This window comes from Perca flavescens, chromosome 6 (genome assembly GCF_004354835.1).
Source record: "Perca flavescens isolate YP-PL-M2 chromosome 6, PFLA_1.0, whole genome shotgun sequence".
Lineage (NCBI taxonomy): Eukaryota > Metazoa > Chordata > Actinopteri > Perciformes > Percidae > Perca > Perca flavescens.
The window spans coordinates 21231606-21259447 of NC_041336.1; the positions used below are offsets into that span (position 1 = coordinate 21231606).

Genomic DNA, 27842 nt, shown 5'->3' on the forward strand with positions numbered 1-27842 from the left:
TCATACGTGGGATTCCCAAGCTAGGTCCCCTTTCCGGAAATGACGTAATGTTATTATTATTCCAGGAAGAGGGCACGGGAAAGCACTGAACTGCGTCAACAATTGTTTTTACGATACATTCGGATTTCAGCTCCTGTTCAACATGGCAACTGGGTATGTTTAAGGTTTACTTTATAAATGTGACTAATTATAAGGTTGTTGTTGATATTCCCTCCGTATGACATGGGTTTTTAGAAACTAACTCGAGAGACAGCGTTGCTAACAGTTTACGTTGGCTAACCTTGTCCTCCAGTTCATATCAGTGCTCTGTTGTTAGCTGCTCTTTTCGTTGAGGGCGTTGTACCGTTTCTAATCTAACGCTGTGTGTTTAACTTAATGTTTTGTTCGGTAGTTTTAGGATGTCTCTTTGCCTAGCTAGGGGTTAACGCGTGATCTCGTCCTGTAAAGTATTTAACTGATGTTAGCTCGCTAGCTGCATAGCTAACTTAGCCATCGTTTTCACATTAGGCCTTTCCTCGTAGCAAGTATTTGCCAGCTGTTAATTTCAGCCATTACCGTCGACTTTTACCAATATTTTATTTAGCGTTAACGTTACACATCCTGTTCGGTGATAGCTGTAGATGACAACAGTGTTTAGTGTGTCCGATAATCATCCGAGCAACTGTTTTGACTGTCACAGGCCCTATTACGTCGGACAAAATGATATAATCTGAGGAGGCCGAAATGGAAGAGCCACCCTGAAGTAGCTAAGTAAGGGATAATGTAGAGCGAGGCGGTTGTTATAGCGAATCAGCCTGAATAGTCGGGGAGCCAAAGTCTCAAAAATGGGTTGAACCTGACATGGTCTGCCATACTTTTTATTTGTGTTTTTTCTGTTAACTTTCACCCTAAGAACCAATAATTGGAGGGTCTTCTCTACCGGAAATATCGCGAAAAAAAAATTGTGGCCATTTTAGTGTATGCATCCTGTAAATTTTATCAGAAAAATGATTTTATTCCTCAAATCCTCAATTGGGTTGTGTAAGCTGTCAATAAATGCATTCCAGATGCACAGAACACATGTGCTGACAACATCCACTGAAAAATAACTCTTAAAACACATTTCTACATGATTTTGGCTCAATTTAATGCAAAAAAATTAGGCGTTTTCTCACTTTTTTCCAATATTTTCATCTTTACTTCATTGGCAATCCACTATTCCCCCAAGTTATGGCATCAGTCAATATGCCATTCTTTTCACCAAACAGTATACTCATTCCACAGAAAAAAATATAAAAATCCAACCAAAATCAATGGATCTGTGATGATTTCACTACTAGTTGGCGATCAACAGGCTCACAACCTCAACAGAATTTTAGGCTATTCTCAAAATTCCGAAAGACATACTGGATATTTAACATTGTTTTTAATGTCCACATTATTAAACATCATGGCCCAGTCATCTTTTTAATTTAAACATAACCCTGTTCTCCCAATGGAAATGTGTCACACAAGAAATATAATACAGAAAAATAACTTTCATTATTTTATTGCCTCAGATGACAACTATTGCTTTAATGGAACAAAATAATTTAACTTAATTAACTAGGTGCAGGTCCCTGTGAGGTGGGATAATCAGGAGGGTGGCACACTGCAGATACTGCTCTGGGGACAGACCTTCACCCTCACCACCTAAGGAGACAACAAACAAGACCGGCAGGGTGGGTTATACAGCAGCGCGATAAAAGATGCACCCACCCCCTCTCTCGAACACACACACACATACACGCACACAGACACACACACACACACACACGGCCTACTTACGTGTCCCTGTCTTCAAGCGCAAGTTCAATCCTTGAACATCTGTTGAGGTGTCCGGTGCAGAGACATGCAATGCCACACTTCACATTGGCTCTTGCACAGGAGCATCCTCGGGCACACATGCCTTTCTTGCAGCGGCAGTATTTGCTTTGTTTGAGTTCAGAAGGTTTTGCCTCTTTTAGCATCATGGTTGCCACCAATTTGCCATTGACAAGTTGTCTCCCAAAATCAGTGGCAGCTGGGTAGGTTGGGTGAACCATGTGTGCTCGCTTACACACAGCCAACTGATGCGGGGCTCGGCGAAGGGGTAATAGGAAGGCATCTTCAGTTGGTGGAAGGCAACGCATGTCTCCTTTGATGCTCACAAAGAGATGGGCTCGCAGTGCATCTAAAGTACCACCAAAGTCACTCCTGTCATGGAGTGACACCATGTATCGCCGTGCTGCTGTTATAACTTCTTCGTGAACATCCAGGCTTTCCTCAGGGTCACCGTACCTGCACAGCAGCAGAAGGTCTGCCAGGTGTTTAATTGCAGTTGTGTAGGCCTGCCTTTTTCCTCTTCTGTAAAGATAGCTCACTGTGTCACATCCGGTAAGTATGTAGATGCTGAGGAGAAGGGATGTAAGATCTGAAGCTCCAACATCATACTTCCCCGCCAGAGCTTCTGTGATGACACGAACAGGTAGAAAGATATCCATTGTCTTCACCCACAAGTCCTGCAGCCCATCCATGTGTGTGATGTAGTACTTATTTACTTTTACTTTTAAGTTTATTTGAATAGGGACAAGTATGTTACATAAGCTCATGTTACATACTACAACATTTTAGCCGAAGCTAATTCTCAATGTCCGTCCCTAGTGGGCCTTTACATTAAATTCAACAATGCATAGTTAAAATAAACATATTAAAACACTATTACACAATAACAATGAAGCCGATAGTCAGTGGTCACATGCTTGACCTCTGATTAAAAAGTCTTTAAGTTTGTGTTTGAAAAGGACCCAGTTTGACTCTCCTTTCAGTTCAGTGGGTAAACAGTTCCAAGCTTTTGTGCCTTGTACAGAGAAAGCTGATTGTCCAAATGAAGTACAACATTTCGGGATCTGGCAGTTCCCGTTCTGAGCTCCTCTAGTCCGTGAACCCACAGCCCTGAGAGCAACTATACACTCGCTCAAGACCTGTGGCGCTTGCTGATTTAAGCATTTATGCATCAGCTTCAACAAAGAAAATTTTATGAAATTTACAAAAGATAAAATATTTAAATTCTTCAGACTAACACAGTGATGTGACCTAATGGATTTCCTATCTAGGATTTTAACCGCTCTGTTATAAATCATTTGAATTGGCTTAACTGTAGTAACAGTAGCCTGTGACCATGTGCAGATGCAGTAACTTATATGCGAGAAGATCATGGCATGCATGAAAGTGTGAGCAGCATAAAACTGTAGGTAGTCCCTGATCAATCTGAAAGATTAGCTTTGGCTACTCGACATATTTTTTTAATATGTCAAATTTAAGTTGAGAGTCAAGTACAAGGCCCAAGTATTTGACCTCTGAGACCTGCTGGATCTTATGCCCATTTATCCGTAAATTTAGTTCTTCTGACATGGACTTGAATCTTGAGGCAAAGCAAATAGATATAGTCTTTTTAACATTCAATGTCAGCCCTGCATTTTGAAACCACACCGCCACATTTTGCAGGTGTTTTGCCAGTTCAGCAGAAACTGCATGCACACTTTTCCCTCGCACATAAACCACTGCATCGTCAGCATACATCTGAAATCCTGCTGTAGGACATGAGTTTGGGAGATCATTAATATACAAAGTAAAAAGCAATGGCCCAAGAATGGACCCTTGCGGTACTCCTGTATTCATTTTTAAGAATGTAGACATTTCATTATTAACCACCACACACTGATCTCTCTATTCGAGATATGATTTGAACCATTGTAAAGCTACTGGTGTAAAGTTAAAATTGGACAGTTTGTGGATAAGGATATCATGATTTAAAGTGTCAAATGCCTTTTTGAGATCCAAAAAGACGGCGCCAACGATTTCTGCCTTATCTATTGCAAATTTGAGTTGTTCCACAAAGAAACAATTTGCCGTTTCGGTGGAGTATTGAGGACGGAAGCCAAATTGTAATGGGTGTAAGATGTTATTTGATTGTATAAAAGTCATAAGTTGCCCATACACTATTTTCTCTAACACCTTTTGAAAATACCGGTAAGATGCTTACAGGGCAATAATTGCATGCCTGGTCGGGTGTTCCTGACTTAAATAATGGCATAACTTTAGCCTGTTTCAAGATTTTAGGGAATTGTCCGCTCTGAATAGACAAATTAATCAAGTGTGTTAGAGGCTTTACTAAATTGTTTCTATTTCGTTTCAAAAGGACTGTATTTATGTGAAAAAGATCCTTACTATAGCTGTTGTTAACTGAATCTATCGCTTCAAGCACTTTTACTTCATTAATCAGTTGAAGTGAGAATGAAGAGTATTGGTTTATTGATTGTTTAGTGAACTTTGGTTGCTGTTCTACATTAAGTTGTTGCACCAGTTCTTCCACTGACGAAACAAAAAACATATTAAATTCCAATGCTATTTGTTTACTGTCCCTAATCTGCCTGTCTCCATTTCTAAGTTCATGGATGGTCTTTGATTTGCCAGATGGTTTCACAATACCATTTATTTGCTTCCACATTATGAGAGGATTTCCCTTGGCTTCGGTTATTGTTGTGATGTAATATTCCGCTTTTGATTTTCTTATATTTTTATGTGCATGTACTATATTTTTATAGTACATGCACATCATGATTACATCTGTGTCAGTCGCAACCACTAGAGCCCGTTTGTAGTGCAGAATTTGTACTGAGTATGCAATGTGAGCAAACATCCTGGTATCTGCCTCCTCGTGTTTCTCACAGGAAAGGTCTGGAAGTTTAACCTGACAATCTGCTGACAACAGGACAGTGCGACCAGGATCACAAAAGATTCCACCAAGAATAAGCGTGCATCCTGCAGGAAGTGACTTGTTCTGAGCTGCCCATGCTTCCCCAATGTAGTTCAACAGATTAGCTTTATTCAGTGGATTGTGAATGAATTCCATTCCGGTATAGGGAGAGTATCATGTGGCTTGTACTCCTTCATTTTGCTGGGGCAGGTCTTCATTCTCTTCTCTCCTTCCTCACCTTTCAGACTTTCAGCAGGGGAGACATCATATCGATCCCCAACAAAGTGGATGCAGTCACACTTGTCTGGGAGGATTCCAAGGAGCTGCCTCAGGTATTTTCCTGGCAGTTCATGGAAGGTGCTGCTCCCAAGATGTTGGTAACGTTGAATGAATGCCATGGCATCTACTACCATTACAACAGGCTTGTCAGACGGCGGTAGTTTGTCCACTTGCCCCCATGTGCTGCCAAGGGCTGTCTTGATTGCAGCCAGGTAGTCTGCCTTGTTTCCTTTACGCATTGCGTAACTTTGGTCAAGGGACAGATCTGGCTCAAACAGGGAGGCTGGGCAGCTTGTCCATTCGTGGCCAAACACTTCCACCTTCCTGTCTTCCTCTAAGTCCTGAACAAAGTACAGGTTCCGCACAACTGCACTCTCCTCCTCATAGACCTTTTTGGCTTTGAATGCCATGGACATTGACTTCTTTGGCTTTGCTGCAAAGGTTGAAAGTTTAATTTGGGCTACTTTCTCACTGTCTGTCTTTCTCGCTGCAGCCAGTGCCTCCAGTCCTTTTTCACGAGCGCAGATCAAGTCAGCAGATGTAGCTTTGTGGCCTGTTGAAATGTTGATCAGCTCCTGTTCTTCACATGTGAAAGGATTGATCATCTGGTTATTGATGACATCTGCTATTTTCCTTACACCTTCTGCCTCCTTTGCACCTTGGCTGTCCTTGTCCTCGTGGTGTTTAGTGTCATCTGCATCCAGGTGTGCCATAGCCTTTGTCTGCTCTGAAACAGCTGTCAGAACTGGAAGAGCTTTCAAGTATTTCTCCATGGCCGCTGGCTGCTGACTGATGCCAGTGAAGAGTTTTGTCTTGGCATCACGGTTGTAGGTTTTTTCATGTGCCATGTCTGTCCAGACACCATTGAACCGTCCTTCTGTTTGACATACAGTGAACTTCCCATCCTTGAATGCCCTATAGATGTTTGTAGCCAGTGTAGGCAAGCTTCTCATAGCTTCTAGGTAGTGGGGCAGGCGGGATACATACTTGTAGTGGCCAGCAGCTACAAGGTATGGTAACATCTTTTCCACTACAGCCAGGTGTTCCTCCCACAGACCTGCACGCTCAGCATGGATGAAACTTCTAAGAATCATCACCATATTCATGTACATTAGCCATAGCTTTGTCGTAGGTGAGGTATATGCCTTATCAAATTCAGCCATCAAACATGAAAGCTTTTTCAGTTGGTCAGTTGCATCAGCACACGCAGAAATTGCCTTCTCTACATCCTCTTCTGACAGGGCATCTAGGAGTATCTGGACATTGTTGCTAAGCACACACATGTACTCCAGGTCCTTCTCTTCATCGACCAACCATCTGGAAAATGCTTCCCAGTGTAGGGAAAACATGGCTGCATACACCATAGTGTGGGCATGGAGCATTGCATAGTAGTCTTTCCCACTGATGATTTAGTTTGCTGTTCCACGGAGACAGACATCAGCTTCGACCATGATCTCTTCAATTCCAGTGGACTGCATCAAATGCCCAATGGCTCCAAGGAAATTCTGAGCAATATGGAAGCCACCCATGCGCAATATAAGTTTTGCATACTTCTCTTTGTTCTTCTTTTGCAGACTCAGAACCACCTCATAGATTGCTTGGTCACATGTGATGATGGCATACTCTTGACCATGTTTTCTCGACACATCCATGCAGTACTGAACCGATTGTTCAACCACATCTGGGTTTGTTGGTGACTTGGGGAAGAAGGGGCCATAGCTGATCACAGTTGCAGGGGTAGTATCTGGGATGAGAAATGCTTGGAATGAACTCCACGTTGGAGCAGCGCAACTTGGTTTCAGGTCCTCCAATAGTACAGTAGGGCAGCTATGCACCAAATGCCAGATGATGCCCAGGTGGTCAAGAGGTTCTGCTAGACACAAAGGAAGCTTAGGCTCTGTTTCAACTCCAACCAGGGAGCGACTCTTTTGACGATCTTTTAGACTGAGGTGGCTTTCCTTGGTTTGAAAAGACTGAGAAGATTCCAGGGCTGGTTGGCGGGTTTTCAGTAGAGGTAAACTAACCGTTGGTGTGGGGTCTTCATCTGGATTCTTGTACTGGAATATGACGTGTGTTGTGCCATGCAGTGTTCGTCCGTCCTTTGTGTACTCTTGGAAGTCAAGGTTATCAAATGCAAACTGTGTGAATCGTCCAACCTTCAGGTTCGTTGGTATGAAGGCACAATCCCTAGTTGTCTGCTCTTCAACTGCCATTGCCATTGTTGTAATATATCTCTGTGCTTCTTTGTAGCTGATGCAGTTCCCAAATCTATTTAGGAGTGACACAGTTGACTTGCTTCTGGTTTCCTTAAGGATGTGCAAAGCTGTCCCAACGTGTTTCGGTGTTGGGATCTTGGCAACTGCTTGGCCGACATCCTGGGCAAGGTTGAGAACTAGTTCTTGCTGCTTAGGACTGACTTTCACCCGGCCGTCCTCACCTAACTCTGGAGATGAATCTGTTATCATCCATGCCAGGTGGTTATAAAGGTTAGAGCTCACTCTTCGGGATGCCTCCAGGTATGATATCTCTAGCTGCAGTGAAAGGTCTTCAGTCATACTTCCAGGCATCTGGTAACTTCCACTGGCTTGAGCTGTTCTGGCTTCTCTTGCTTCCTTCAGGGCCTGCTTACGTTGGTCCTGGAGCTCCTTCCGTATTCTCTTTGCAGTGTTGTAGGAAGAGACCATGATGTCATCTGGTGTCAACTCATCATTACTTTCTTCTTCATACTCTGCCTCTTCAGTTTCCTCCTTAAGTTCTTTCAACTTTGAGAGCATGCAGCCAACATTCATTTCTGCTGAGCAAATCAGGCTAGAACATCCTTTCTGTGGCACAACCATTATTTTACAATTGCCACCTACTTCATAGTGCCTTCTAAGGCGGGCAATCAAGGACTGAGATCTGTATGAGGTAACATTGTGAACTCCATGGCTTTCCAAGTATTTACGGAATTCATCCCTCAAAGCTGTAACAAAGAATATGGCATTCTCTTTGAAAAGGGGCTCATCTATCCGAGATATGAGTGCAGCATCATATGGGGTGGTGGCAGTACTAGTCTTTTCCTGTGAACGAAGACGCTTTGTCAGGTAGTTGGTCATGCATTCCTTGTGGTACCGGAAGTCCTCAGCAATCATATCAGTACACTTGTTTCCATCAGGACCACAAATCTTGTGTAGCATCTCTTCATTTTCAAGTTTGTTTGCTTTTTCCCATACTGCATTTTGTCTGTCATAAGTGACGATCAAAATGAGTGATCTATTCCCCTTGGTTGTGCGTGCTCTTCTACAAATGAAGCACTCTTCCTTGTGTTTGATGGGCTGTGGCATTGACATCCGTGTTTTCTTAGTAGGCCTGCTGCTGTCTGGCTCAGGATTAAGTTCTGCTTCAAATGAAGTGCCTTCTGTCTTTTCAACTTTTTTCCTCTTCTGGTCAACAGTTTTACAATTTGTGTACTTCGCACGACATTGTGTGTGCCACAAAGGATTCCTCCCCAGAAAGTCACATTGAGGTTGGAGCTCATTGTCAAGTCTGTATGATATATCATCCTTTCTGTTGGTTACAGCATATAGGAGGGAAGGGTAGCCTTGATTTGTCAGTTTCTGAAGAGGACCAGCGTCACTGTTTTCTGACACATTATGCAAGCAGTATAGTTGGTACTGAGCAGCTTTCGCTCCAGCTGCTTGATTGAGAACTCAGGCTCCATCCTTCTTGTCCAATTCATATCACTCCTCCCCTGTTCTCTCTCGTCACTCTTATCCTCTCCTGTTTAGTTCACTCCTCTCCTCTCTCTTTTCTCCTCCACGCTTCTCCTCTTATGTAATCCTCTCCTCTTCTCACTTCTCCCCTCTCCACTCCTATTCCATCCACTCTTCTCCACTCTTCTCTCTTGTTCAATCCACTCCTGTACTCTTAACTCTCTCGTCTCCTCTCCAATCCAATCTGCTTCTCTCCACTTTTCTCTCCTATCCTCTCCACTCTTCTCCTACTCCTCTCCACTCTTCTTCTCTCCGATTCAATCAACTCCTTTCCATAACTTTCCACTCTTCTTTCCTGATCAATTCACTCCTCTTTTTTTTCCTCCGCTATTCTTCTCTCTTGTTCAGTCCAACCCTGTCCTCTTCACTCTTCTCTCCTCATTCCACTCTTCTCTTTGTTCAATCCTCCACTCTCCTCTCCACTCAACTCCTCTTTATTGTCCTTTCCAATCCTCTGCTGCCTTGTCTTCTCACTAACTTTTCCTCCACAGCAAACCCAATAAGATCAGAACCAAATCTGCAAATGAGAAATATTGTGCATTTAGGTGAAAGAGATCTAGATGTTTGACACTACTAGCTAACTAGCTTTGGACAAATCACTCACTCTATATACTGTACAGTACTATATACAAAAACAAACTGTTTACATATTACAGAACATTTGTATTCAGTATTGTGTACAGTTTGATATTCAATATAGTTACATATCATTTTTGTGTGGCCATTCATGCCACAAGCTAACTAGCTAAAATTTTTCTAAACCTGAACTTAACAACTGGCCATGTAGCTAATTGCTAACAACAGCTAAAGTTTAGTGCAGCCTTTAGTTATCCTTACTAGCCTACTACTATCTGTCTGACATGGTTATCACTTCAAGGACCACACCAGCCTTCATACAAGTCTATTTCTAATGATTCCTCACTCCAAACGTATCCCTGTAGCAGCATTTATTCTCATATCTATTTCTTTACCTAGCGAGTCCAGTTGAAATTTTTGCAATTTTGCAACTTCTGGTCAAAGTAAAATGGACATATAGGACACATACCTCTCGTAGAGCATAAGATTCTGAGCAACAAAAAAAAAAGTAAGTCTCTACCCCATTCCTGTGAGGAGTTATTGCCGTTTAAAGAAACCACCGAAATTAGCTAAAACGGCTAAAGCTAAAGTAAACTAGCTAGTAGAGAATGAATGCTGCTGCCAGAGGGATACGTTTGGGATGAGAAATCATCAGAAATATACTTGTTTTTTTAAGACTGGCGTGATACTTTCAGTTAATTACCATTACAATATCCATATTACCATTCTTTTCCCAAAAAACCCTACCGGTATTCACTAAAGTGACTGTCACTTACCACAGACAATGATGAGCAGCTTTGAAGTCCGTTGGTAACCGTCGTCTTTCGGAATTTTGAGAGTTGCCTAAAATTCTGTTGAGATTGTGAGCCTGTTGATCGCCAACTAGTAGTGAAATCATCACAGATCCATTGATTTTGGTTGGATTTTTATAATTTTTTCTGTTTGGTGAAAAGAATGGCATATTAACTGATGCCATAACTTGGGGGAATAGTGGATTGCCAATGAAGTAAAGATGAAAATATTGGAAAAAAGTGAGAAAACGCCTAATTTCTTTGCATTAAATTGAGCCAAAATCATGTAGAAATGTGTTTTAAGAGTTATTTTTTCAGTGGATGTTGTCAGCACATGTGTTCTGTGCATCTGGAATGCATTTATTGACAGCTTACACAACCCACTGAGGATATGAGGAAAAAAAATCATTTTTCTGATAAAATTTACAGGATGCATACACTAAACTGGCCACAATTTTTTTTCGCGATATTTGCGGCAGAGCAGACCGTCCAATTATCGGTTCTTAGGGTCAAAGTTAACAGAAAAAACACAAATAAAAAGTATGGCAGACCATGTCAGGTTCAACCCATTTTATTGAGCTTTTGAGACTTTGGCTCCCCGACTGGAAGGGGTTGTATTCGCTATAACAACCGCCTCGCTCTACATTATCCCGCTTATTACATGGCTACTTACCAAATAAATCAATAATTTGACTATTAACCTGACAAAATATTTATTTAAATGGGAGTTTATTGATTTAAATACGATTGTATTGCTTCCACTAGAGAAAATAGTCCGTTCCGTCTCTACGGTTGGAATCCTTCGTCCATAGCAACGTAAAAACTCTGTAATGCAATCCTTCGTCTATTAGCTACTCAACACCACCTTACGGGCTGTGGTAGTAGCCGTATATTTTATGGGGTGCTGCCGTAGTGCACAAATGACCCAGCTGCTGTTTTAATCACTGCAGGAATTGACATTAAAACATTGAAACATTAGCTGACGTGTTGTAGTGAGCTAACGGGCTATCGGCTGCTCTAATTTACATTAAACTGAACATTTCTGTTGACGGTGAAGTGAGACACGGTGAATGGCTTCTTTGGGAATATTTATGTGGACGTTTATGTCCTCATTCATCTCGTTTCATTTTTGCAGAGCCGCTGCATGTTGACACACCTGTAAGTTAACGTTAAACAAGTTGCAATGTAAGCTAACTAATTAGCGTTGTTGTCCCTACGGCTGTTACTGCGTAGCTAGCGATCATAGACGGTATATATTAGCGATAGACGCTCATCAGATCTGCTGTCATTGCTTGGAGGACAGAAGTTGCTCCACGTTTCCCCACTTTTTGCCACAGCTCATAGGCTAAATTATCCGGACTTCTTTCAGCGGATTGATTGATAGCTGTCCTCCAGAGTGAACAGAACTGCGTCCATGGCAACGTTCTGCTTTTGCATGGCAACGGTGTGTTATCCTCATAGACAGTTATCCTTAGCAGCGGTCTGTTATCAAGAAATAACAGACCGCATTCTACATTAGAATTCAACCAAGCCATGTAATAACGTTAGCTAACTCACGTTAAGCATGGGGTGTTTTTTTTAAAGTTTAAATAACGATTATTTTCATCTAGAGGAGTTTATATCTGCTGTCATCTAGCTAATTTATTGTGAATTGGGTGGCACTATGACAGTATTTAGGATCAATATACCTGAAAATAAAGTGGTCTAAAAGGCAATTAAAATGCATAGTAGGTTAATTTTGGAACTAAGTTATCTTGCCAAACAATGAATGTCACCCTTTATAATAATTCTTAATGTATATAGGTGTAATGTGTGCCTAAGTAAGTTGTTCTTCATCATCACAGTCATTTTCTTATTACCTTTTTAAAAGATAACAATTGAGCATGAAAAGCCAGGGAGAATAAATATTGATTTCATTGTAAAAAAATAAAACAACTAAAAACAACCTAGTAATGTGAAAGTAAGCCAGATAAGAAAGATGAATAGTTGGGTTAAAAAAAAGAAGTCCAGTACAGTTATTAAGTATTTCTACTTTATTAGTAGAAATTAAATATTATTTACACCACTGAGGATGTGATTTTTCTCATTTGGGACAGCTGTTTCACTTTTGCATTTGAGGAAAGAAGATATTACCTAGATCTTGAGGACACTGTATCATATAATCATTTACATACCTATTGGTGTTATCAGTGTAACTATGTTTCAGCAGTCATTGATAAACACATGAGCTGAATTGGACCAATCAGAGTGCCACTGAAAGGTGTATTTGGCTTAAGACAGGCACCAGTACTACTTTAGAGTGTTACAGATAGGTTAAAGATGTATGGATGTTGCTACAGTACCACTAACCTGTTGCATTGCTTGTCCATCGTGTTTTGGAAGTGAAAGGTCATGACTTGTCCTGTACGTTTGGGTGTCATGGACATTGCCTGGGTTTCCCAATGACAAATGACCATTTTGCTGGTCATATGAGAGCAACTGGTGGCAAACATGGAATGTTTTTGACTTTACATCTTGACAAAGACTTCCTGTGAGGCTAATCTGTTTCACACCGGTATAAGGCACAAGTCCATTAGCCCAGTAGTCTACAGTCTATAGTCTGAGCCACATTTATACTTATATAATGAAGTATAATGATACTCATATTTGCTGAGGATGTAGATTTACAATCTGCCTTTTTGTAGACACGTTTCTTTAAATCACTTTTTTCCCCATTTACCATATTCCATATCGTTGAATAATGATTATATTTGCCAACTTAAAAAACAGACTTTGGCTCTGTTTGAATATCAAACATGGTTAGTCTAAGTAAAATGAGGACATGTTTCCACTTTCAAATGTATGTTAATATCAATGTTATGGAGATTTATTCAAATTGCTTTTACCATCAACTAAACAATTGATAGAATACAGTGACATTTTATTCAATAACAATATAGTAACTAAATCAGTTTTGTTGTATATAACTGGCTTCCTCACTTATCCTCATTCATTGTAAAGAGTGGTAGTTTATGTGGTTATTGTTTAAAATCATATATTTTGTTACTTATCTCTTCCTGTATAGCCACTGCTGAGTGATTTATGGAACTGTTCCTGGACGGGACTTTATTAAGCGACACCATGGACACATCAAACTTCGCCCACGTCATCTTCCAGAATGTGGGGAAGAGTTACATGCCCCATGCTGCACTGGAGTGTCACTATACCCTGACACAGTTCATCACACCCAATCCAAAGGACTGGGTTGGCATATTCAAGGTAAAATGCAATGCATTATGAAAGCATTTAAAAAAAAAACACACAAAATAATATTGTGTTCTAATGACTAGAGCATATTGTGTATAATGTATTGGGATGTAAATCTCTAACATACTGTATGAGGACTATGGATACAATGGAGCAATGACATTGTGGCTACCTAAGCATGTCTTAAAATCTATTAATCTGTGCCAGTGAACACTTTGCAGTGATGCTTCAGAATTTTTATTTTTGCAGAAATTACAGTACTGAGATATTACTAAAAAGGTGAAAATAAAACAGTAAGTCAGTGCTGAGAGATTGCAAGTGCAGCTATTGTTGTGGTTATTTAAAAAATGAGCTTGGAAAAGACAGACTCAAGCTTTTTGAGCCCCACCACACACTTCAGTGGATCTTGTTATAGGAGCACAATAAATCCAATACAGTGGCAGTAATTCATTTTAGACTCATCTGTAGTGAATCGTGGATGTACATGAAAGCATATGGCTCCAGGCTCTTCTAGACCAACATGCTTTTTATCTTCCGGAGATGCAATGGAAGCTGGAATTAAATCACACCAGATCAAAAACATCTAACTGATAGCTGTTTCTGTTTGTGCTGCATTTCTGCCTGAATGTGCTTCTAGTGTTAAGAGTCAGACATTTACTTCATGCACATCTTGTAGCATGCCATAATAAGGTCATGTTAGGCTACTGGAATTGGATCAGGTAATGTCTAGAGGCTGTTTAAATACTGGATTCAGCACTCTGTTGTAGCTGGATGCCACATCACATTGTGTTAAGCCTCAAGCTACGCACTAACTGGCAGTATAGATCTTAAAATTACTAATTTCTTGAGCCTCTAAAACAGAGCTGAGCTGGAAAAGACTGAGGGCAGGATCGTAAATTGTGTAAATGTTCCTGGCAGTGCTGACAGATGAGACGTTCAGTGCCAAGTTCTTGCCTTTGTGTGCATAGAGATAACCTGGATACACGTGCAACAATGGTAGATCCTTAACACACATTTAGTTGTTATTGGCTCCGGCTCTGTCTTAGATTGTTTTGAGTGCTTTCTAGTATTTTTTTTGTTTTTGATATACTTTTAGTCTGAATATAGTGCATGTTCCAGATAGGTCTAGTTAAGGGATGCGGTTAGACTAGATAATGGTCTATGGTTCAGTTGGTTGAAATGGAACTTGTTAGCACAGTGGGTTCAAAGAATTATAATTTTGAAGAATTAGGACTAAATTGAAATTTTTTGGGGCTGGGTTAAAATAATCGGTTCTCCAATTAACTTTGTTTGAGTGATCTGATATTGATTAATGAAATCCCGAAATCGATCTTTTAATATATGCCTTTTCACAATGGATGTATAAGGGCATCACGTGACCCGCACAGGGCTTTTAAGCGGGGGAGGGGAGTTTGTGTCCCGGAAGAAGTTAAGGGGAAACCACAAGATTTTCACCCAGGAAACGGGTGTTTGTGTCCCGGGGACTGGTGTATTAACACAAATCACAATCTTTTTTCTAACTATCTTAACTAGGTGTTTTGGTCCCTAAACTTAACTTGTCTCTACATGACTTTTTTCATTGTTTACCATCTTTTACAAGAATGTTGTTCAACCTTGTCGGTCACTGGCTGTAGTCTACAGTTGCACTATATTGTTTTGACGACTGCTATAGTTTGTCAATGACTGTCATTCTAGTCCTGTAAGGTAAAAAGTACTTTTTGAGGGGTCAACACTTAATGTAAACATTAACGTGTTGCATTATAAAAAAAATAGTTGAGGGTTCTTCTTGTTTGTACAATTAACACTTAATTTAATATGCACTTTTACCTGGCAAGTCAAACATAAACTAAATATGCTGTTGATGATAAATAGATAGGAGACAGTTTCTTGTTTGCACATGAACAAATGCAGCTTTTAGCCCTTTTGATGTTGGAAGATTTACCATACTGCGTGATGCAAGCTCTTCTGGGCTTTATGTAGGAATGTTGTTGGGACAGGTTGTCACAGTGCCTAGGACAAAGCAAGCACAGCTTTATAATTAACCTGTCTTCGAGCACAACCTCTAGGTGTGATTCATGAACAACTTGCTCCTGAATTTATACAGTCTGACTGACACATAGACAATACATTACCTCCTGCAGCAACATTGCCACCGGCTTCTGTCAGCTTAGCTTAGCCTATGTATAACTTTGCTGGAATACTGGTGAAATGTCATGCTCAAACTAAAATAAATTAAATACAGTAGGGTAGGCCCTATGGTCACATTTAGTAACTTCTTGTATATTGGATATTTTACTCTTGCAGTGTTGCCTGTGTTATTGCTTCAGACCAGTTTTTTTTTATAGTGGCTCTGCACTGTCTGTACCTCCTCTCCTCCTATTTATACACATGGCAGACCAGTCTGTTATAAGTGAAAGAGTTCCTCTCAGAGTTTTCTCCCTCCACCACCTTTGCTGCTCTAATGAGTGGACTGGTAAGGGCTAGCCTTCAGTAATGACACTCTCTAACTAGGTGCATGTTTTAATTGCTTCCTGTTCTTTACTGCTGCAGGCTGGAACTGCACTGGTAACAATTGGGGGGGTTTGAAGCACCAGGGCCTTCTATCTCTGGCTCTGATGAACACTTGCAGTATTGTAGCTGTAGGTTTGTACACAGTTGAGAAAATAAACTGCCCAGATAGTGAGAACAGCTTGTATACATCAAAGCATCATCTGTTGCAGCAGTATATTTAAGCGTGATCTGTCTGCATGAATATTTAAAATATAATTTGGGCCAAAACTTTGAAAGTCACAGCACACAACTTAATCTATGTTCTGGGGCAGAGGTTGCTTTAATAGGCTGGTTTGACGGGACTTGTTGTGGATGCACGTGTGCACACCAAAGCCAGCCAGCTCAATGTGACTCTGATTTAGTTTGACAGTTTTATGGCACCGGGTTGAAGTTATGGATGTATTTTCTGTACTCCCCCCTCATCAGCCATCAGTTAACAACACATAAAATACATATAATTACATTTTGGTTTTCATTTTCAAGTCACCTATGTATACAATTTTCACCTATTTTCCTCTTCCTGTTAGAAGTGAGTTGTAGCTACATTTCCACAGTTAGGCTTGTTCATGACAGGCTCCGGGCCATGTGCACGTGGTGACCAGGAGTATCAGTACTTCACAGAATGATTTTTTTTTTTTTTTTTTTAGAAAAGAAAGTCACAGTAGACATGGTCTTACACTATCACCCCGACATGGATAAAAAAAAAACATGATTACTGTAATAAACCAGTTTGAGATATTTTAGAAGTGCCAGTGTGTGGATTCTAGGAAGTCTCCTTGTTAATCCTCCATTGTTATTATCTTACACTGATGTGGTGAGAGCATCTGGTTGAATGGATTCCCCACAATGTCTCACAGGTTGGTTGGAGCACAGCGAGGGACTATTACACATTCTTGTGGTCGCCACTCCCTGAGAACTATGTGGAAGGCACCGCAGTCAACCGAATAGTGGTCTTCCAGGGTAAGTTCATACCATAGTTTTATACAACTTTGACACCTTTTAATAACCACTTATCAGAGGGTTGTTAAAACTTAAAAAAATGAATCAGTGGGTAGAGTTAAATGAGAACCCTTCCCCACAGATCTCTCTTCTGGTGTTAAAGACATTTCAGTTTGTGATTTTTTTTTATTATGGTTTATACTACTTTTTTATAAAATAATGGAGAGTGACATGAAAGAGTATTCAGCTTTTTAGATTCAAACCCACAAGATCACAGATGCATAGTTTATGATCCAGATCACTGAACCACTACAGTACAACAGTTTCTGCACTTTTTCATTCTATGTGCACTTATCCCAAAATTGTAACTGCACTTTGTAATAACTTTGGAATAAGTGTGCTGTTTAAGCGAATCTAAGGACTGAGGTAAGTTTAGGGTTGTGGAGGAACATCTTTTGCTTTGCTTCTCTGTGATGCTTCTGCAGTGAGTTCACTGACTGGATGTCATTCTTCCACAGGATATTATGTGCCCAACGATGATGCAGAGTTCTACCAGTTCTGTTATGTGACCCACAAAGGGGAGATCAGGGGAGCCAGCACGCCATTCCAGTTTCGTGCCAACAGCCCTTCAGAGGACGAGCTGCTGACTGTGGAGGATGAATGCAACTCTGACATCCTGGTGGTCACCACCAAGGCTAGCTTCCTTGAGGTATAGTATGCCTTAGCAGTGCAACTCAATACATCAATGTTTTCAGATCCTATTCGGCTGTTACATCCAGAACAGCTGCTTAACTCGCTGAGTAATTATTAGTTTGGTAAGGACATCATGTACAGTGGTGAACAACAGTATATACTATTTGGGAATGGTGGTTTACTTAGTAAGTGAAGTGAATTATTATGTGAATGGTCGAACATCTTGAACAATTTATCTTTCTGTGCAGCAAAAGATGGAGGAAGCCAAGAGAGAGAAAGAGGAGCTGGTGAAAAACATAGGCCTCCTGCAGCAGGAGAAGGACCAGCTGGAAGCAGAGAAGGAGAGTCTTCAGAAGGAGTGTGAGCAGGAGAAAGAAACCTGTGCCCAGCTGAGAAGAGCGAGCCAAGTAAGCTGAGAATGGAGTCAATTGCTGAAGGCAGATAGGAGTGCTAGCTGTAAGGAGGGGAGAACAACATTTGTTGCTGTTGTTAAAGTTTTGTCAGTGAAGCAAAAGGCCTTGTTTCCTTTTTTGTTATTCAGTTTAGTTGTTTTTGGTCATTGATTATGCCACACCTGCTGCTAAATGTGTTAGATTATATGATTTATGCTCTTTTCAAGTACTTCTAGTTATTTCAAGGACAGTTTTTTACATTTGGCCAAACAGTCTCTTAGCACCCCCTAGCGAAAGACTGCAAATATGCATAGCTATCCAAACTTGTGATGCACTAAAAGTATAAATCACACTCTGACAGATATGAACGTCTGTATTATCGAAGTTGTAATTCGTTTTATTATAGCATTACATAAAGTCTTAAAAGTAGTGTCAGTAATAATTCATAATGCTGTCCTCTGCCATAAATTTGCTGCTTTTAAAACTGCTTTCAGATGAAAACATGATTACAGATTTTGTGGCTGTTCATTTTATGACTATACTTTTTTTTTATATGGTGTGAATATAAAGATTCCAGAATTCTTGCTATAAACAAACTGTAAAAAGAAAAATCGTTTTATTTGCTTTTTTGATCTTTTAAGTTCAAAAACTCTGCACCGAGACATAATGTTCATTTTGATTTGGACTTTCATTTCAAAGACGATAAACTTTTTATGCTTTGCACACGTTTTCCACAAGCAAAGAGTCCAAGAAAGTGATATACCAGGAAGCTAGCATTATGTTTGCCATGCCAGATTTGAACCCATCTAGATTTATTTAGGTCTTGGCACAAATTGGAGTAAATTATTTGTTTTATGATTGAGAATGATTAATGCATTCAATGATTCATTAGATCATTCACATTACCGAACTAAAGCTTTCTTTTCTGTATTTTACTTGGGCTTTTTTTTTTTATTCATCCCACTTGGTTTTAACGTTATTTTATTGTCTCCCAGGAGGTGCAGAATTCTTCCCAGGCCCTGCAAGAGGAGAAAGAGGAGGTAAAGAGGAGGCTGGAGGAGGCCACAGCCAGAGTTCTACAGTTGGAGGAGGATCTGATTGGAGTCACCCAGAAGGGCCTACAAAAGGAAACTGAGCTAGACAGGTGAATTAAGGATGGAGGGCTTGTTGCAGATTTACTGAATTGCTGGTTTTGGTTACATGCATCCGTCTTCCTTGTGTGATCATCACATGTGTCCTTATTTTATATATAACCTATTGCTAAGTCAAGAAGGGAGGAAGTAGCTTGTGACTTTTTCTCATTTTTTGCCAGCATCTTGTTTTAGCTGTGAGTGATGCATAAAAACAACATAGACCATAATCTATGGTCACTATTCCAAACACCGAATGTGAACATAAACACTGATGGGTGATACAATTTGTGACTAACTTTTTTATTTCTTTTTATTTTATGACCTTTTCTTGTCTAGTCTCAAGGATAGAGTGAAGAAACTTACAGCAGAGAAGGAGGCACTTGAATCTCATCTTAAGAATGAGAAAGATGAGAAGGAACTTTACAAGGTAATGTACTGGTAGTATTTGTTTTTCACGTAAAGATTAATAGCTAAATAAGGGTGTCATGGTTTCAGTAGGTAGCAGCTAGGTACTTTGATGTAAAATGATCATAATGTCAACAGGCTTAGCAGTGGTTCGGTTGACTGCTTTGTAACTGATAGTTTTATAATCTGTAAACTTAACAATATTTTTGTCATATTAGATTCTCTAAAGTTGAAGGTTCAGTTTTTTAACTTTTCCGGTTTCCGTTTTTTAAATTTTACTACTGTGATTATTCTGTTTACTCTTGCCCAAACATTTAGTCTAAACAAGGCATGCCTTATTCTGTCTTCTTCTGGTCTGCCTGGTGTTTCTGTGCTTTTGTTGTGGTCGGCACTGCACCCGAACTGGGAGTGTCACATACCGTAGTGTCGCCATGGAAATGGAGCCAAAAAACCATACCTAATTTAACATGGAGCATCACACTGGGGCTGTTGTACAAGGATAACTTTATAGGCCTATCTCAATCTCTGTTTTGTAATTGAAGTCATGCAACATTTATTTTAATAGTCATATGCTCTTTGGTACATGATCGTGATTGGTGTTGTATTTATGAGGCAAATGCCAAGGACTGTTTTATAACTTCTCGTGTGTGTCTGTGTCTGTGTGTCTGTGTGTCAGACTCACCTGAAAAACCGGGAGCTGGAGAACACCAAGCTGAGTGCAGAGTTGCAGATGCTGAAGTCTGTGGACGTGAACAAGGAAAACACCATTGCCCAGTTTAAAGAGGAGGTGGGACGCCTGCAGGCGTGCCTCACTGAAAAGGAGAAACATTACAGAGAGATACTGGCCAAAGTCCCCCCCTTGGTACAAATCATTTTGTTTTAAAGTATTTAACTTGATTATTTATTATGTCATAATAATGAGGGCATAAGAAGTCATTAAAAATAATGATCCTTTTAAGATTTTACATAACTTATTGATAGTGGCCTTATGGAAATGAAAAACCTTCACTTAAAACGTTTGTTTCCGACAGGGAGATATGAAGGCCCTGAAGGAGCAGCTGCGGCAGAAGGAGGAACAGCTCCAGGCCAAACAGCAGCAGTCGTCCTTGTTAGCCGCTGAGTTGAGGGACGCCTCTAGCACCCGCGACCGTACCATGTCCGAACTCTACCACATGAAGCTGGAGGCGGATGCCATTCGCCAGGCCAAGGCTGAAGCTCAGGCCCAGTGTGTCCGCCTGGAGCGCCTGGTAGAGCAGATGAAGGCAGAGGCCAAGATTGAAGCTGTGAGGATGATAATCAATCTAACGGGCTTTATTAATTAAATTAGCTTCATGTGAAACAGTAAATTTAGGCAGTAGGTGATGTGTGAGCATAGAAAACCTCTAATATCCTGTGTAGCAATGAGGTTTAATAGAAGTATATAATAATGTATTATATAAGTATTTCACCACAGAACAATTAGTTTGAAAGATTATAAATCATAATAGTATTATCATCCAACCATATTGTAAGTATGCTATGTTTTGGTGAAGCCAGTGAGAGAGGGCAAAATAATGGAAACAAATAGAAAAAGTCTCACAGGGGGTTTTATTGGTTCTGCCTTTTGAAGGGGCCTGTACTACTTTCCATAATTCAGACTAATACCAGGTCTTAAATAAAAAAAGACAACATCCTCTCCCTGATGAGAACAGTTTCCTGGGTGCATTAGTGCACTTTTAATTGATTGCCACAGTTTTACTGAAGAATAATTTGATAGCATCCCTTTCTTATAAAAGCTCTAACCGAACATTGTAGAAAAAAAGAAACAGACATTGTAGATGATCAGTCATAATCACTAAGGTACTATCAATGAGGGGTTCCTTTCTATCGCTACAACTTCTCAGGGGTCCTTGAAGTTTGCCCGTTCCTGTGATTAATGTCTGTTCTGTTCTGCTGTAATGTTTGTTGTCACCAGGCCAAAGCAGAAGAAGCAGCTGCGGCAGACCCAGCTGTTTTAGCAGAGCTGCAGAGAGAGGTGGAGGACCTGAAGCTGCGGCTGCACATGGCTGCAGAACACTACAAGGAGAAATACAAGGAATGTCAGAGACTGCAAAAACAAGTGCTTAGATTCTCTGATCCGCAAGGGGTAGGTCCCACCAGACACCAGCCAACATACTCTACTGTAAACTGACATACACTGTACTGTGAACTGACTGATTAGATTTCTGTAACACTGTGCCTCTCTATGACATCCCACTCAATGTCCTCAGAAGTTAAAGGTTCTTTGGCCACTCTTCAGTCTATTGCTAATTTCTCGACTGGAATGAATTACAAAACACCATTCATCTTTATCTGGATTCAGTGTGCTTGTACAAGACATTAACACTTGCACATTTTAATGTTGCTTCGTAAAATGATATGCAAACTTTATTAAAGACACAGAAAATAGAATCTGCTGTGTCATGTTGTAATTGTTTTCAGTAGCATACCTTTTGTGTATATTTTTTTTTTGTCATGTTCATTTTTGTTGTCTACTGATCCGGTGTGTATCCAGCTCATGTCTGCACAAATATACTGTTTCTTTTAAGTTCTGTCATCTCATAGCATTTAGAGCTAATCTAAACAATTATTTTTTCCTGTCTTTAGGATCTGAAGAGAAGCTCAGCACAAGAGGCCTCAACAATCCCTTTATCAGTGAGTCCAGACACTTCAGTGCCAGGTATGGTATATCTAACTGTGCCAAAGTGTAAGTCATGGAATGAATAATTGCATTTAAAACTGCAATCATGTTTTGCCTGACTTGCCTTCATTATCTTCACAGGGAGTCCAGGTTCTGCTGATCCCATGTTGGAAGCCATCATCCAGGAGAAACTCAAAGGCATCAGCAGAGAGGCGTCCGACAGGAATGACAAGTACAGGAAATGCAAGCAGATGCTGGTGGTAAGAAACCGATTATTTGCGTCCTTTTATTGGTCAAGTGTCCTCAAATTAAATGTTCAAACCCTATTAAAGACTCATGTTCTCCAAAGGCATGATGTACTCTCTACATTGTAAGATAGAGGAATATGATAAAAAAGACCATTGGTTAATATCTGACTGCTCTTTAGGAGGAGAAGGAGCGTAGCTGCATGTTTGCTGATGAGCTGGCCAAGATGGAGGTGAAATTTAAGGAGCAACTGAAGACAAACGAGAACATGAAACTGCAGTTGGCATCAGAGGAAGATCGCTACAAGGTCAGTTCAGACACTTAGCACTGCAGTGAGGCCATCTGCTGCCAGTGATGCTATGCTGCTTTCAAATCAGGTCTGTCTTTGGACACTTAAAGGACAATTCCGGCACGAAATGAACCTAGGGGTTAATAACGTGTACCGAGTCGACCACTAACGAGGCTCAAAATAGCACCACACTTCCATGGTCTGTTTTCCTACGATGGCGCCTACTTGTATACATGAGCACTACTGTCTTTATAATAAACTGTCTGTACACTTCCAAAGTTCTCAATGCTTCGGTTTACATGTAGGGACCCTCATTATGCTACCATGGAAGTGTGGTGCTATTTTGAGCCTTGTTAGTGGTATAGAAATAGCGATTTCTTTTTACTTTACCCTCTGCCCCAAAGGCTAGCATTATAAGCTAATCACCGGTTTGCGCTAGCTTGTTTCAAGCTAGAGACACATTCGATTAAGTAAGATGCGTTCATATCTTATTTATTTGGCTGGACCTCTTCACATCTCCACCCCATTTTTGCTGCTTCACACACTTTATTTGCTTACTTGCATGGTTAAAGAAAGTAAAACCGGCTTAAAATACATCCATGAATAAAACCAACCATTTCCCGATTCTAACAACATATTTCCGTTTTATGCTGGTTTGGATAGGAACTTCTTTTAAAAGCCAGGCCTTGTTTGTGGTAGTGGACAAGTAAATATGTCTCCTTAAGTACTTAGATTCAGTACTTCCTCCACCACTGCAATGTACAAGTCATCTGCGACTCCGACAACCATCTCCTGAACAGTGTCTCCCGCTTCCCAGGAGGTGCACAGGAAGTGTCATGTCCTTATATGGGAATTTGCGGGGCATTTCCTTATGCTAATTAGGAACAACAGGCACGCGCTTTCAATTACAAAGACGTGGGATTCATCAATCCTAAGAACACAGGTGCGAACAATTCTGCTGTTTAAGAACACGTCATGAATCTGACGTAGACTTTTCTTAGGGACTTTCTTAAGAACATATTTAAGAGAAAACATAGGAAGATACTGGTGAATTAGGCCCATTGTGATCAATAAATGTCCAACGATGACTATTGGAGTCTGTGATTTCAACAGTAGGCTACGAAGCAGTGTAAGGTAGAAGAGAGCGCCTCAGCTATTACAGTTTGTTTCAAGTCTGTATAGCAGCCCCTCAGTGGCTTCAAGTTTCTAGGCTTAGCCATTATAGATGCTATCTCTCCCCTTGAAAAGAGCCGTTCTGACAGCGTTGTTTATGAGCAGGCCTATCTGTAAGACGACATTTTACTGCTGTTTATGTCAGACTCTGGAGACAAGCGAAGCTTGGCTCTGAGGAGTCCTCCAGTTGCCTGGCTAATGCCGTGCTTGGCTTAGGTCAGGCGGATATTTGCTTAGTGTCTCAGATGAATTCAAACAGGTTGTTTTGCTTTGAGCAATATTGTACATAAATTAGTCCTCTGCGAAGGGAAGTCTTTTATGGCTGTGATCAATTAATGTCACACACTGAGGTCTGAGGGTATTTCAAAGATGCAGTTTTCAATCAGCAGCACATGTCAGATGTTTGAGAATTGAAGCTTCTATCTTTGTGTCTTTTGTTTACTTCAGAGCCAGATAGCTGAGAAGGGACGGGAGCTAAAGGAACTGAAGGGCACTCTAGCACTTGTTGTGAAGGAGAAGGAAAAAGTAGAGGAGGTTAGTGACAGCTTTCATTTTCTCTTTTATGGACTTCACTTCACTCTAAAAAAAAAAAAAAAAATCCTTAAAGTGCCATTCCCCTGGCAATTTTCCCTCTCCCAATCTGGTCTGTGTTTACTATGCCTCTAATTGTAGAAGCCAAGTAAATGAGTTCTTATTTTCCATTTCATTACTTTGGACCACAGCAAGGTCCTCACTGACCTAAAATATTGCTTCGAGGTAATGCTGTTACAGCTAAGAGGAGCAGAATGACCCAATTTGAGGTTTAGACTGTAAATTAAATTGGCGTCTGCAACTAACATCAATAAAACACAGCGTCCCAATCCCTTTGAAAATGAGAAGAGTTTCTTTTTTAATGAAGGCACTAATTAAAATGTTTGTGTGAGCGAGCGAAAAAAACAAGAACTCATAGCTGCTGTGTGATAGTAAGCACTGATGAATTACTTGCCTTGACAGACTGGGAGGCATAGAGAGATAGAAACCAGATATTTAGCTCCACAGAAAACATTTTTAATTTTGACATTGGTCTTTAAATTCTGCCGTTTCCTGCCTAGGAGCTCCAGAAGGGCAGCAGCCGCAGGAAGGGAGATCAGGGGGCCAGTGAGAAAACCGGCTTGGAGAGTATCCAGTCCAATGTGCCTTTATTCCTGCAGTACCCTGTCCCCTACACCCAGGATGCCCCCACCCCACTGCTGGTCTCTAAGAGCCCCAGCCAGCTGCATTTTGGGAACCCTTACTCCATCTCAGACTCTAAAGGTTTGTTTCCTTTTCAGATAGATTCACATAACTTAATAATTGACTTGTATTTACAGTAGCTATGTCTTTGAATTCCCTTCCTGCAGATGAGGGAGATGAGGAGTTCTCAAATGACCAGCTGCTTAGGCCCCCTGTGGGCCCGCCCTCTTGGGACAGCAATGTGGTGTGTAACCAACCCACACGCAATCACAGCCGGCCAGAAGGCCACGAGGAGTCAGAGGAAAAGCAAAACATCAACAATGTAAGCTCAGTCTGCGCTGTCTGCATTCTCTCCCACATGCAGTATGCAGTTAAATACTTATGATTGACTTCTTTGTGTTAAATATTCACAAATGTTCACAATTCCCCAAAATGTTTTTCTCAGGATAATACCAACGAACAGCCCACAGCAACTGAAACTCACAGCCCATTTGTGACCGATGGACAAACTGCCTTCTGCTTTGATCCCAGGTAACGCCCAACCTCTCATAAATGCCATCCGAGTTTGCTGCTCCCTACATTTTTCGAAACCTGTGCATTGTAACATGTGCAAAGTGTTTGTTCTGCTGCACAATCCCCTTTTGTTGGTATTCGTCAAGCAGCAGGCCACACACGTCGCATCAGACAGATGCTATTTATTAGCCCACGCTCCTGGTTTTTGCGCACATCATCTCTTGACTGCTCATTAACGTGAGCTCCCTCTCCCTGCCTTTCTCTTGTTCTGTCCTCTCCCCATGTGCAGCATGGACATGAAGCGATGTCCACTCTGTGAGGTCATCTTCCCGCCCAACTATGACCAGAGCAAGTTTGAGGAGCACGTGGAGAGCCACTGGAAAATCTGCCCCATGTGCAGCGAGCAGTTCCCGCTGGACTGCGACCAGAAGGTGTTTGAGAATCATGTGCTCACTCACTTCGATGGCCACACGCTCAACTTCGACTGAAGAAACAGAAAATCAGCACATTCAGTCTGCCTACTTCCTGTCGCCACTGAAATAAATCACTCTGCACTCTTTTCTGCATGTAATGGTGTGAAGATCTACTCTTTAGAACTATACTGACTTTCGCTTTGTTACTTCAACTTAGAGAAACACTTTGAAGTGATGTGACATTTTGAAATGACATTCTAGTTCAGTGTATATGGCAGGGGTACAAAAATGTTTTTATAGGTGGAAGATTTCCCTTCATTTGGAATTTGAAGAATAATTTAGGGGGATAAGACTGTTACGTTACTGTACGTACAATACTGACTTTAAATTGACTCGGCTCTCACAGATTTGTCAGACTACAGGATGTAATGAATCAGGGAAAGTGTTTACCAAACTTACTTTTAAAACAGCCAACCAAATGGTTCCCCCCTTAAACTTCACTGTACAAGTCATTTACTCATTCTTTTTAGAAAGCAGCCTTGCTGCACTATATGCAGTCAGGGAGATCTCTTCAGTGATTACATTCAGACATAATACAGTATATCATCAGATCATCTATTTTAGAATAATTAAAGCTAACGATATTGTGAAAGCCTTGCTACTTTGTGTATGATATAGATTTGTTTTATGTTAGGTTTCCTTTTGTTTTGATTTATACATATTTAATTGGGTTTTTTGTGTCCGAATCCTTATGAACCTTTATATCATCAGCTAATCAGTGCATGCTGAGCTTATGTTAAATTTCCTTCTTCGGTTCTTCTCTTTTACAGTAATAAGTTATTTCATCCATAGATATGTTTCATTTGTTAAGTGAGTTTCATGTATCTGATACGAACTAATAAAGTCTGTTTGAATCTGAAATGTGTCAATGCAGTTAATGACACAGGAGTCTTTAGGAACACAGAGGAATTTTTATTCTAAATGTAACAAAGGTTTACATGAAGCAGCTTTTTGAAGAAAAGAGCACATCACCATTAGTTTCTCCAAACAACCTCTGGTGTTGCCATTTCATCCACGTACTATGTTTTTTTTAAACTCCAGAAACATATGAAAATATAATTTAAAGCACTAAACACAACAACAATACATTCACTGTACACAATATCAAAGACTTTCCTCCATACTGGCAGTACAATACTGTCACAATTCTTAATTGGACCATAGTTTATTAACACTAACGTCCATGCAGTGAAGATGTTACCTAATGGCTCAAAGTTGATAAATCCCTAATCTTGTGGCATGTAATGATCTGTGGTTCATTATTTCAGGGATTAAATGTTTATATATATATATATATATATATATATATATATATATATATATATATATATATATATATATATATATATATATAATTTTATTAATTTTTTTGGCACACAGTAGAAGCTGCATGTGTTTATCTCACAGCTCAACATAAATGTGCTAAAGGCATGGCTAACGTCGGCCCCATCTTTCTTCCATCCACGTCGAACACAATCACGTGGTTTCCCAAGACCAGGGAGTCGGTGAACAGCAGACAGTCTGGGCTAAGCTGTCTGTGTAATGTCTGCATTGAACTGAATTTTAAGCCATATAAAATAAAGCCATATAAAGATCTGTGCTGATTGGAATGGTTTACAATTCAAGGCAACTACTGTACATACAGACATCTCACAATACTGGAAACACTGAAGGTTTGGTATACATCTTCCCATGGAGCGATTTAGAACTGACAAACTACTGCTCTGAAGGCCTTTTGCCTCGTTTGGGTAGCAACTGTACATAT

General features: G+C 40.5%; 1 protein-coding gene across 2 annotated transcripts; it reads left to right on the forward strand.

The window, feature by feature from the left end:
• The first annotated feature begins 28 nt into the window (after positions 1-28).
• Positions 29-26938, forward strand: tax1bp1b (Tax1 (human T-cell leukemia virus type I) binding protein 1b). 2 transcript variants are annotated; one of them, XM_028580560.1, is made up of 18 exons: positions 30-153; positions 13219-13412; positions 16808-16910; positions 17408-17598; positions 17831-17989; positions 18970-19118; positions 19444-19534; positions 20189-20374; positions 20544-20795; positions 21467-21637; positions 22138-22210; positions 22313-22431; positions 22599-22724; positions 24327-24413; positions 24971-25172; positions 25259-25413; positions 25537-25622; positions 25894-26938. In XM_028580560.1, the coding sequence occupies exons 2-18, from the start codon at positions 13236-13238 to the stop codon at positions 26090-26092; spliced, it is 2526 nt and encodes an 841-aa protein (XP_028436361.1). In that variant the 5' UTR covers positions 30-153; positions 13219-13235; the 3' UTR covers positions 26093-26938. The 2 variants fall into 2 exon arrangements, with proteins under 2 accessions (XP_028436362.1, XP_028436361.1); XM_028580561.1 differs by lacking the exon at positions 24327-24413 and having other exon boundaries at positions 29-153.
• The last annotated feature ends 904 nt before the right edge of the window (positions 26939-27842 follow it).

Bases quoted from the DNA above. Each gene is read 5' to 3' on its own strand.
- tax1bp1b (XM_028580560.1), top strand. From the start codon at position 13,236: ATGGAACTGTTCCTGGACGGGACTTTATTAAGCGACACCATGGACACA. The intron at 21,638-22,137 runs GTAGGTCCCACC...TCCTGTCTTTAG, and splicing joins GATTCTCTGATCCGCAAGGG to GATCTGAAGAGAAGCTCAGC. The intron at 22,725-24,326 runs GTCAGTTCAGAC...TGTTTACTTCAG, and splicing joins CAGAGGAAGATCGCTACAAG to AGCCAGATAGCTGAGAAGGG.